Here is a 13205-nt window from a genome sequence, read left to right as displayed (position 1 = left end):
CCATGACTTGTGACAAGAGTTGTCTCTCCATGTAATCTTCATGTAACATGATAGACACAGGCTTTGTAAATCTTTATACTGCTGTAAACCAGCCTTGATCTATTTTATCTAATTCCAGAATGTCCAACAATAAATATGTTTTTACAATTAGCACAACACAAAAATAGGCAAAATTCAGGAAAAAGAGAGAATAAGTGATAGTAAATATATTTGCACTACAGACAGCAATTCACAGCGCTCTATCGTTTATATTGCTGATGAGAAAATAGGAGCAGATGATTCTATTCGTTGTGACTTAAGGACACTGATAAAACTAAAAAGAATGCACAATTTTTTACTTTGCTAAACTGATATTTCTGTTTACTAATGCCAAATACATGTGCACTAATTGTGTACACCCCCTATCTACCCCACCCACAGGCATGAAGTATCAGGTGCAGTCATAACATATCGACACCCACTGATCTCACATTAACAGGATCTGAATGCGAATAAATTCCAGTCTGCTGAGATGGTTATAACTTTAAAGTAGAAACTCAGATGATAAATCATTGAGGAGAAATAAATCAAACCAGTTAGCATGTGTTCGGGCACAAGTTTATAATAGGTGGGTTTGGTAGCCTGAGAAGAAGCTTCAAATCTCCGATCAAGTTAATTGTAGAAATTATCATGAACCTACTCAGGACTAAATTAAGTCGATTAACGACGGTCGCCCCAAATAAAAGATTAAAACTGGCGACTTTGAATAGCACTGCGTATGGCGAACCAAGTGTCAAGCTGTATAAGCTGGATGAAAGTTTAGCTGCTGATATAACATCTGTACATCAGCTCAAATATCACTATTATTGTCCTGTACGTAATTGTAACTAGAACCAGGTCTGACCATAAAAATTAAAAGACCATGAAGTAGTGTCAACCTTTTGTACATAAGATTAGCCATAGTCCGTATGTTGTGAATCAGTTTATGTAAAATAGATGTAACCTATCATTAGAATGTATAATTCACTTTTGCTTTACCTCAAAACCACAGTCTAGACTAGCTTTGCTTGTTTACTTTTCTGTTGGTAAGCAACAGGCTATGAGGAGATCTTATTGCTAAAACGATGATTACAAATAACTGATGTAGCGTTTAATAAGAGACATAATAGTCCAGCAACCCTTGTTTTAACTATGTAGTTGTTAGTTTTGAAGGCCCACAGACTACTAACTTGAGTTTTGTTAGTTTTTATCATTGTCAGAGCTATTCTGACTTTGTCTCTTTCCTGTGCGGCACACAAATTTCAACCATGGTTATTGAAACACCATAAACTAGGCAGCGAAAAATGAAGTACAAAATAGTGAAGGGTCAGAACAGTTTCAGAATAATTAACAAGTAAGTAAAGCCATTGCATAGTGAAGCTCTGTATATCTTAGTAACTGGCAGAAAAGTTCAGTACATTTTGCTTCCCCCAAACATATAGGCCCACCAGGCCCCCACCAGGCTATGTTGAAGCAAAACAATCTGTTAACATCACGTTGTTAAACAAAGTCTTTTTATTTAGAATCAAAAGATTTCAGCCAAACTTGCCTAAATACACCTTGTACAATGAACTATGAAATAGCTGGCAGGCTGGCAGGGTGTCATCTATAATACAAAGCAGTGATTCGAATTTATAAATGTAGTAGTAAATATGCTTTTGAATTCTTGTTTTCACCTTAAAACTATGCTAAATTGATCTTTTATTATAGCAAATTGGAATAAATAGTTGTAGCAAAAATACACCCGTAGTTGACATTTTTCACAGTAGGACCAATCTGTCAAGGATTAATGTCATAGAAAAAGCATCCAACACAGACATCAAACCTTCATAGTTGCGCGGGCTTGCGTGCAGCGAAAGACCAACTGCTAACTGCTGGACAAAGATACGGTTTGCCAAGGACTGCTGGTGAATAGACTCTCAACTATACAAATTATAGCCATATTCCAGTTTTGTAGATCTTGTACTGCGAGTTTGTGAGTTCCATCAAAAGAATACAGTTTTTTATAAGAAATTTGTGCACTGGGTCATTTGAAGGGTACTGTTTGGCACTGGGCACAGTTGAAGGGCTGAAGAAGAGTTTTTCAATGCACTGAAGAGGGAAATTATCTTATCTTTACTATATTAAGAGTTGCACCGTCTGGCCAAAGCCATGCTTAGAGATTAGAAAAAAAGATTGCTTTCACCAGAATTCAAACTCGTGATTTTTAACTTGGTAGACCAACATTCGATCATCTGAGCCAGTTGACCAGCTCGCCACGTAATGGAATAATTGTGCACATAGTTATTACAACTGACGATCCCTTCCGGTGCACCAAACTGCCAGGGTACTCAGACTACTAGGGTACTAGGTTATTAAAAGTGTCTCTTGTTTCTCCTACAACGGTAACGGTTTTCTTTCCCCCCACAGCCTTTTTGAAAACAACTGACCTCTAAGTTCTTTACTAATTACCTGGTTAACACCTTTGTTCCAAGACATTCCTGCCATAGAAACAAATGATGGTAGACTAAACAACGAATCTGTCACATGACCTTTTCCTGACCAATCACAGAGCAGCATGCCGAGGGCTTGGTTATCGATTCCTTGCTTCATAGCCCCATGAATATTCGCAACGGCTGACCTCGGACAACCAGCAATGCTACAGAAATGTTGAGAATTAATTAAATCAGCACTCACACGTAATTACAACAAAGTTTTTCCAAGTTTTTTTTACTCATAATAGCAAATAAATAACTGAGAAAGATTTTTCACAGCAAAATGAGATAAGAATCTAGACTCTTGAGGATATAAGGAGGGGGCCTATCAATACAGACAAATATGCTGTTTGTTTGTCATACTTAGCTGAGAGCTACCACAGTTTAACAGCTGTGCCCATTACTTGGGTATTTAATATTGCTCAAGTGTAACAAACATTTTACATTCTAAACTTTCAAAAGTCATAAGATTCTGATGGATTTTATGAGGTTTATATAAGTATAATTGTATATCTGTACCAGAGGTTTTAATAACAAACAATGGAATATTTATGACGGAAACACAGAATGCACTATGGTAGTATTGCAGCCATAAATGAGAGACAAATATTTGACCAGCTGGCCTAAGCTCACACCAACAATATTATTGTGAACCATATAGTGAATATTTGAGCAGCATATTCATCATAGGGATATACGCAGTGCCTGAATTAAGCGCCAAAACGAATTAGCAATGCACGTAACTAATAAGGAACTTTGCTTTCACCTTCGCTAAAAACATTCCAACATTATTACGAAAGGATTAATGCAAACAATTTGATACCATACATGTTTTTATTATCATCTTACGTGTCAAATACTTCAGCTGTGATTCGATATCAAGCCTGAAATATATCCAAGCAAGTTCTAAACGATGGGAGTCACCGACTCGCTACTACAACCAAAATACGTCTCATATCTGGTATCTCATATCTGGTTATACCAACATGAAAACTCGATTTTATCGACTTTCAAATTATCAACATACAAACGGAAAATTCTTATAAAATTCTACTGCATAGTTTGTTGTCCTGTGTAGTCTACCACAGGTTCCATACGTTTTTTAATGAGCCTTAAACCACGTATAGCCAATCAAGCCCTAACTGTATCTACAACTTTAAGCACAAACAGTGAGCAGATAACTACGATTCAACATAAAAGTAGGCTACTGATAGCACTTCGGCTCCGCAAACAATGGTACGGTTATGCAAAAAAGATAAAAGCTGGAATAGAGCTATTAGAGTAAGTACCAAATTGATTTTTCAGTCTTCGCTACTCCACACTAATGCAACAGTAATAAAGCTTATGAAGAAGTTGTGCACATTCTAACACTAACTATAATAGCTACTTGATAAACAGAACAGAAGTTCCTTGACATATTTATATTGTATAATAATTATACAATAATAGACAATTATTACACATATTATACAATATTTATATTGTATCATAATATTATGTAATCAGTAATAATATTGAGCTATGTCAGCATTTAATGTTTTTTTTTTCAAAGTTGAAGGTGTTTATACCGTTATGAACACACATCTACAAAGGCATTTTGATGAAACTGACTTTTTACATGTCATCACTTAGTTTCGTTATCCTAAACTGGATAACGAAGCTGGTGTGAGCAAGCATTCAGATATTAAAGGGGGAAGAGTAATATTCTTTTTCTTTTGAAAAAAGAATATTAGAAACATATGAGCTGTACTTCTAGTTTTTGACCCAAACATCAATAGTGATAGGGCTATTCAAGCGGTTTGCTATGATACAAAATCTATTGTAACGGATTAAGCTATATATCTGTCGCAACATTGATCACAGTTTTCCTTCAAAGGACATTTACACAAACTCTAAACATATATGATTCATTAGCGCAGAGAATAGCCTTTCAGAAATTTAATAATATTAAATTCTTATGAATGACTTAGATAGCAATATGCACTGAACATCTGACTTGGAAACTGGGTGAACTAAACAAGATAAGAAAGCGATTCTAGTTATCACTTTTTATCTCATGCAGTCCAGGGGAATGCAACCCCTAAAGGATAAAAAAATTGGCGGACTCAGTGAGTGCAGTCACTATTGCGCAACATTACCATGCTTATATAACTTAATGTTGCAACGTTTATTTACATGACACGGACAAGCGTTCGTTCGCTGGCCTGACAACGAGGGAGCAGTGCTTGCTGGTCTGACAAGAGTATTATCCATTTCTAAATACTTCACAGCTGCAAGAATTTGGTTCTGCTATTCGAGCTTCCCTCGGTATCATCAACTTGTTCCTACCCGAAACTCTCTTGAGTGGTTAGAGCACTGAGTATGCATGTGATAATTATTGAACAATAAAAAACATAACTCATACGCTTCACCCAATCGCATTGTATTTTCGCTTGGTCGCTGCGCACGCGAGCCTTGAGAATTAGTTTCTTCAGAAGTTACAATTTTATCTCGTGTTAGGGTTTTGTCCAATAGCGCATGACGGAGGCAAGAGCATACAATTCTAGAATTAGAGGGCAATAAATTAAGAAACATTCTCAAACTGGAGCTCTGCAATTGACAATTTCAGTTGAGCATTTTATGAAAATAACTTGACTTTCAGTCAGCGCAGAATTAGTCAGCAAGGTTTTCCACAAAGAACAACTTGTTTAGCTAGACCGATCTCTCCAAATACTAAATGCTCCAATTATAGTCGAGGACACTCTATTTCAACAGAAAATGAGTATTTTTTATGATTCTATTCTGGTAGGTTAGATATGCTGAATTTGGGGTCTGAACCATATTATCAAAAACTCAAAATTGGTTACCTAAACATTCACTAGTTTACAGTAATACTCCATTGCCAAAAGAAACCGGCAAAAAGTGTAACATTCATTTCAGACAGCAAAGACTAGGTGTAAGAAGAGACGAGTGAGGAGGGACACAGAGAGAAGATTAGCGAATGCCAGACAATAACCGATGTAGGTGTAGGCGATAAATTGATAGTCACATAATGTCTCCCTTTAATATAAATAAATCACCTGTGTGGATTAAGGCGCTACGCTGGGTGCTGGATAGGAAATAGGCAGTTAGTAGGGGCAGATTAAGGAGCATGACTCAACAAAAACTAGAATGCTTAGGGTCTTAGTAGACGCTGCTGAACGCAGCCTGCTGAACGCAGCCTGCTGAACGCAGCCTGCTGAACGCAGCCTGCTGAACGCAGCCTGCTGAACGTAGCCTGCTGAACGCAGCCTGCTGCCTCCATAGGTTAGAGCACTAATACCACGGAATAAACATAAAACCAAACTTTAGAAAAGCGATCTATGAAGCAGTATGCAATAAGTTTATGGATAATAATTATAAGAAAATCTGTCCTAAATTATTCAGAAAATGAATAAAAACTGTGTTTATCAATTTTTCCCAGTTATATCCATTAAATAGGCAGATATGACTAAACTTGAGCATTGGCTAAGCTAAATATTTTCTAAATATAACATCAATTGAAGGACAAGCTAAGAAAAGCAAATCCAAATTTAGTTTTAAATTTTAGCAGATGAAAAAATTGTTTCTTGTTGAAATATAAAAACTATCCATACTCATATCATTTAGATGTTAAAGAAAATTTAATATATTTCTTTCTTTCAATGAGCCTAGCACTTTAGACATAGTGACCACATGTACAATCATAGTACTTTAGACATAGTGACCACATGTACAATTATAATACTTTAGACATGGCAACCAGATGTACAATCACAGTAACCATAGACATAGTAACCACATGTAACATCACAGTAACCACAGACACAGTAACCACAGACACAGTAACCATAGACACAGTAACCATAGACACAATAACCATAGACACAATAACCATAGACATAGTAACCATAGACATAGTAACCACTTGTACAATCACAGTAACCATAGACATAGTAACCATAGACATAGTAATCATAGACATAGTAACCATAGACACAGTAACCATAGACATAGTAACCACATGTACAATCCATGTTATGTACTAAATGTGCGAGTAAATAACTAAGAATAAACATTTGGCTATTTTTTATATAATTGTAACATGAATTCTAAAGAATTTATTTTATTCAAGATATTTGTTAAAAGTTAGACCCTTTACCAGCTTTTAACTGTGTAAGATTAAACAAATATGGTTCAAATTGCAAAGTTTGATTTTGATCAACATTGCTTTCCTAAAGAAGAGACAATGTTCAAATATTATACTCCTGCTTAGAGTGATTCTTATACATGTAGTTCTGTCAGTTCTACTTGCTCTACTTGTCACATTTCACGATGAGAATCGCTACAAATTGTAGAAGTTTTTCTAAACCGTGAACTCAGTCAATGTATAGCTCCAGTGACACCGGAATCGTGCTTTTTTTGAAATCTTCTAAAATGAGTTGCAAAATATTTTTATGGTAGATAGAAGTACTTCTTGTGTTGCAGGCATTCTAAACAAGCTCTTGCAATGCGAACAAATATGTCTTCTAATCAGGTTGCTATAAAACTGCATGCTTGCCATGAAGGTATATTAAGTTGATTTACTTAGGTAAAATATGTTAGGGCGCTACATCATTTTGTGTTTAGCAGCAACAATATAGAAGTTATTCACTCAGACAGAGTGGTGCCAGCATTTAGCAATATTGGTTTGAATATGCTCAGTTGTGGTGCCAGCTAGGCGTCTGCCTCTCGGATGCCGTGTAAAAATGTGAATAAAGCGATCACGAAAAAACCGCAAACATTTATTTCCTGAAAATGTTAGAAATATAAAAAAGTGAATTAACAGGAATAAACCGTATGCTGAAACGCATGGTAGAAATCTGCAGCTACTACGCTGTGAAAAAACTGTGTGCCAAAATATAATCGATTTTATCCAAAAGTGCCCACAAGGTATAACAACATATTAGAATGCAGTATATTTAATACCTAATTACAGCTCTGTAATAAACTACAATATATGCCATCATTTGACATTAATGCTTCAATCGGCGCCCTGTTTTGTCTAGTATTTCGAAAACATTCGATGAGGGTCATCTATGATAGCATGATGCATCAGTGTGGCACATTTGATATATAAATTCAAATAACAATCCTCCCGCGCCTGACCATGCATATGATAGTTGGCAAGACATTACTCAAAACATACATCGGGTTTTGAACCTGTGACAACCTATTATTTATGATGGTTGGTTGAGATAACGATCATTTTTATGGTTTCAGAAATTTTTGACTCTGTTAAAATTTTAGAAAGATTCAAAGCTGTTTAAACGGTGTTGAATAAAAGCAGCATCTTCAAGCATAGAATTTTCAACAGAACAACATTGAACCAAGATGTATAGTTCTGATAGTTTGAAGTGCAGCATAAAAGCCATAGTTTGCAATAACATTTCAAACAAAAATAGCGGACTAACAATCAAACACGAGTCCTCCTGTAGTGACAGCTAGATAGCGCGTATGGTAGTGGGAATACGACTCCAAGTTTAATCAGGTATCGGCTTACGGGTTGTTTAAATCTCGCAGGACATTGCTAGCCCATTTCCGTGATAATTTTTGTGATCAAAACAAAATCTTTTCATTCTAATTATAATAATGTCTAATTATACATGTATAACATGAAATCTGCTGGTAATGGGTGAATGGTAAGGTGAATGCATCTTACTAGCTAAAACTAACAAGGTCGTGTTTCATAACACTGTGTTAGTGCAATTGCTAATAGAGACAAGATATCACAAAAAATAATTTGAGCTTCTCCAATGATGGTAGCAAATCTTCCTTACTTTTTGTATATTTACTTCACTCTAAATGCTTGTTGTGGTTCTGATGAAGAACATCAAAGCTACCCTGGGATTTACAGATAAATTCAAAGTACTTGTAGGAGGACAATCATAAGGAAGGCTCACCTGTTCCACGATGATGTACCAGGGCAGACGTAGTACGCAGAACTACAAAGAAAAATACAACAGCCTCAAGTACTTGTAAATGATTTATTCTGTTATCATTCGAGCATATGCAGATATATCTAACTGGGTTGATGATATAAACACTCATCAATCATGTCCTTCTATTGACAGATATTCCAGTTCAGTTTTTACTGGTTACTCGTGTCAAAAGCACGGTCACCAATATTCAGTACTGTCAAAAGATCTGTAAAAATATTCCCGAACAAATACATCTGAAAATCTAGTAGTCTATGTGACCAAAGAAAATTTATTGTGTTTATTTATACACATGAACTCTGTCGGTCCTGCGAGAATCACCATGTGATTTCACCACACACCATGTTCAAGGTATGCTATAGCAAGTTTCCTTTAAATATATAGGCCTCTCTCCCTTCCTACGCACCCAATTTTCTCCAGCTAAATATTTCAACAATGAACAGACCAAAATTGTTTTTAAATAACACACTAAACTCAAATTATTAATTATATTTGACTGACTTGAAACCAAATAAAACTTGATATTTCGATGAATTTTTATCCTCATAAACACCTTCAATCTCCTAATAATAACCAACAAACAATGGCTCATAAAGGAGCAGTGAATGAGTATATTTTCTCACCGGTACTGTGAGAGCTGCGCAATGGTGTTGATTAATATTGAGATCAAAGGGCAAATCTGACATGTTTCACAAACACTGAAGGGATAGTAAGAAAAGTTTAAAAAATTACAAACAAAAACCGTGGCTACTGAATTACAGTAAGACGAATCCTAAACAAAGCCAGATGGTTGTGATACGGATGGGTGGGGACTTGAAAGAATCCCATTACAAGTAGGGCATAATGCACTCACTAACAATCATCAAAATGTCCTAGTTTCACCGACAGCTGTCATGAGGGAACAGTTCCTAAAGATAATATACAAAGTGTAGTAAACATCTTCAAATCTAAATGAACGCGGATATGGTCTACTGATGTTAGTTTATCGAGGCCTTGTATTTGCAATCATATAGTAGAGGCTAGGAAAAACAATGCAAATCAGACAACACATTCAGTGACGTCATAGAGAAGCTGATTCTAGCGTGAAACAATCACCTAGATTGCCTCATCAAGAACTTCATTGAGGAGTACTATCACCATTCAATTTCCCAACACGTGTCATAGCATGCATAGGTCCGGGTATTTGATGGCATTCAAATCATGTTTATGTTGCAGCAAAACCTTACGCATGGAGGAGGTGAAATACCGATGATGAGAAGTATGTGGCATTCACCTTTGCAGCTCATAAAACATGATAATCCCGGCGCAGCACTAAATTATGAGTGGATCAGTAAGGAGATTATCAACGCATTAACTCGCTCGGTTGATAGCATTAGATGTTCTAATGGAGACAATACGCCTAAGCAACTATTGAGAGCAGACAGAAACACTGCTCTACATCCATGAAACACTTGCATGCAGAGCTTGATTAGTCCAATATGCAATATCTAGAAGCATGTCTTAGTCTAGCCTACTAGACATGGAAACTGAGGAAAGGCGTGAGAAAATAAAATGAAATTCCTGGCAGTGAGATTTTTTTCAAACATCGCAATTGATCAGAGAAGTTAAAATCAAATAGCTGTCTTGAACAGTCGAGACAGCGTTATTTACAAACACTGCAAGTACAGACTCAGTACAACTCATCCAATCAAACCAACAAGCATCTACAAACTAACCAACCAAAATGTGACAAAGATGGTGAAACACTTGCGAAATATTATATTATATAATATGTAAGCGTGTGATTTATAAAGCTAAAGTGAATCTCCATGCGAAGACAAAGCATACACTAGATTTTTATTGATATTAGAAATGCATCAGAAAGTTCTAAAATGTCCTGTGTAAATGTGAGCTGATGAACTCTTAATACTAAAAAATATCTCTATTATCCCTCTAAAAATTAAATGAACTTTTGACATGTAAACATGAATAGCTTTTAAAAGGTATTCAATTTTACAAATATTTCAAACTATTCAAATTTTACTCTTTGTGAAAGTATTTGCAACAACATATCATATCACAAAATATAAAGTCAGGAATTATCAGCGCTATTCAGGTATCACATGTTCAGTTAAGCGAACAAACTTGTGACAAATACGGGGTATTAGTCCGACTATAGATTAAAACTCATATTATCATCTTTGAGAAAAGTTTTCAATAGCCAGACAAATGAAAAAAGCAAACCAAAAAGGGCTCTAGTTTCAGACTCGCTGGTATAAAAAGTTTTCTTATAAAAGACTAAAACACAACCATGTATTTTTGATACACGCTGGACTTGTTAGGTGATCAAACTCGCACAACAATCTAATAAAATGTTTTATTAACGATGATAAACTTTCATTAAAGATGATCGAGATCAATTAAACTGCGTTGGATAAAAATCTCTATGACTGTGAATTATTAAAATAAATATGCTTTTGAATAATAAATGCTTATGTATATACTGGTTTGCTGGTAAGCCAAGATTTTACCATTTAGAGTAAACCTTTCATTTCAAACTGCACAAATAACATCATCACAAGATGGTACATAACAAACCTATCAAAATAGATTGTATGATTTGTTGTTTTTAAATACAGCCTGTTTAAGGGATGGTTTAATTCTACGTTGAATCATTCAAACATCTTACATTTGCTTTTGTTTTTAGCATTGTTGATGATGAAATACTGCGCTAATATGTAGTAAAGCAACAGTAATTTGTTTTTAACAGTTTCAGCTATTCATGTAATGAATTGGTGATTATTAGATATATAATTTGTTATTCTTGTGAGTGTCAGCTGTGACATAAATACTTTTAATCAAATGAAAAACTGGATGAGGAATCTACTGTACTGAGACACAATCTTTCAGCAATACAGTAACAAACTTGCATACTTTAGTATTACAGACCAGGGATAGCTCAATATTGATTTGTGTATTGATGTCAATTTTCAGAAACTAAAATGTTTTTTAAAAAAATAAAAACTTTGAAATAAAAACCTTTACTTTAATAAGAGCCGTGTTTTCCGTAGCCATACTAAAAGGGTTAGGAAAAAGTTGCCACGTGCAGAATTCAAACGCGCTTATTGGGATTCCCAGCCAGGCACATTACCAACTGTGTCACTCGATCGCCTTTCTGCTTCATAGAATAATTATTAATTATGCATATATATTTTTCAAAGTTGGTATGTGTGTACATGTATGTGTGTAGTTCCAGCTATAGCTATTAAAATCTATTAAAAGCTATAGCAGAACACTTAATCTCGGACCCTCCGGGTTGCCAGTCCGACGCCTTACCAATTCAGCCACACGAGCTTGATGTACTCCTTAGGCGATATATGTCGCTATATGGGAAGCAAATACGCTAGATACCGCTCTCCGTCAGGATGTAATGTGATGGCGTGACATCATGAGAAGCAGTAGCTCTTATTAGTAAGCTTACTTAAATTATCCATTGGCAATGTGCCAGGCTAATAGCAAGTGGCAGGCAACTCTCATTACCTCTCATTGTTTATAAGCTGGTTTTTAATACCCTAGTTACATATCAGCTAGTTGTGCATATATTGTAGTTATTACACATGATGATCTCTTATGCCGACGGGATCGCCAGTGTACTAGTAATAATAATACCGTAATAAAACACTGAAATCCATTATGGATGGTCACAGATGAACCCTATTTTAACTCTTTCAGCTAAAATGAATTATGTGTGATTTCTTCGACAAAGTGTAACTCAGCATAATAAACAACAAGTGCGAGTGGAAGTCAAATTTGAATAGCGATGAGATGCCAAAATAGATGGGCAACTCCAATTTTATTGCCTCTCTTACCATATTCATAGGGAGGACTGAACACCAGTTGCAATATTGTCTTTTGGTAGTTACATGACATCTCCGGCTCCCTACATACATTTAACTGGTAGGCTAAGAAAACTATATGTACTATCAGCCTATCAAAGAGGCTAATAAATACAGTTGGAGGCTTGCTATATGTACAGTCAAACATCCACATACAACGTCATCCATTCTAAGATCTGTTCCGTATGTCCAAACTGTCTCATGCAAATATTATTGCAAGAATACATCAGATTTTATTTAGCCGAACATCCTTAATAAATAGTTAGGATAATTATACGCATAATTATACGTGTGTATATAGCATAAAATCAAATGTATTATACATACTTAGGTACCAAGACTGAATGACAAAACTAAATTATATTTAAACATTAAGTAAATGAAGTACGGCTTTGTACAAGAGGTTTTTATCGTCAGTTTGTTTTTGCACTTAGGGCAGGCAAGTTAAGGCGCCATCTTGGCAATACAAGAGAAAGACGACTCTTAGGTAGAGGAGCTAATTTCACTTAAATTACGTTAGCTTAACTTAAGTTATTTATACATATATTTGCTCTCATATTTGGTATTTTTTACAACTTTTTTATCATGACCACCCTCTCCATTTTTATTCGTTTCAAGGAATTACTCCCAAGATGTTTGCTCATGTTTTGTTAGCGTTATTTTAGTTTTGAGAAAGTACTGCTTCCAATTTTCATAACTGTCACAACTGGCTAGTCTTCTTCTGATTCACGATTTTATAACTAAAAAACCGAAGGTATAATGCACTACTCATTATTTCAGCAACAAAACTAAACTATTTGAAGGAGAACCGCGTACATAAGTACTGGTTTCCCTAACTGGAATGTTTTGAGAAACTTCTGACT

General features: G+C 35.4%; 1 protein-coding gene across 1 annotated transcript in view; it reads right to left on the bottom strand.

Annotated features, from left to right (window-relative positions):
• Positions 1-13205, bottom strand: part of LOC137399739 (uncharacterized) — a 77149-nt gene that overhangs the window by 18561 nt on the left and 45383 nt on the right. Inside the window, exons 16-17 of the mRNA XM_068085953.1 lie at positions 8432-8473; positions 2470-2656 (exon numbers count right to left, since the gene is read on the bottom strand). Coding sequence (XP_067942054.1) covers positions 2470-2656; positions 8432-8473 — 229 coding nt within the window. The remainder of the gene's footprint in view (positions 1-2469; positions 2657-8431; positions 8474-13205) is intronic.

Source organism: Watersipora subatra, chromosome 7, assembly GCF_963576615.1.
Source record: "Watersipora subatra chromosome 7, tzWatSuba1.1, whole genome shotgun sequence".
NCBI classification, from domain to species: domain Eukaryota; kingdom Metazoa; phylum Bryozoa; class Gymnolaemata; order Cheilostomatida; family Watersiporidae; genus Watersipora; species Watersipora subatra.
This window is presented reverse-complemented; position numbering and strand designations above follow the sequence as displayed.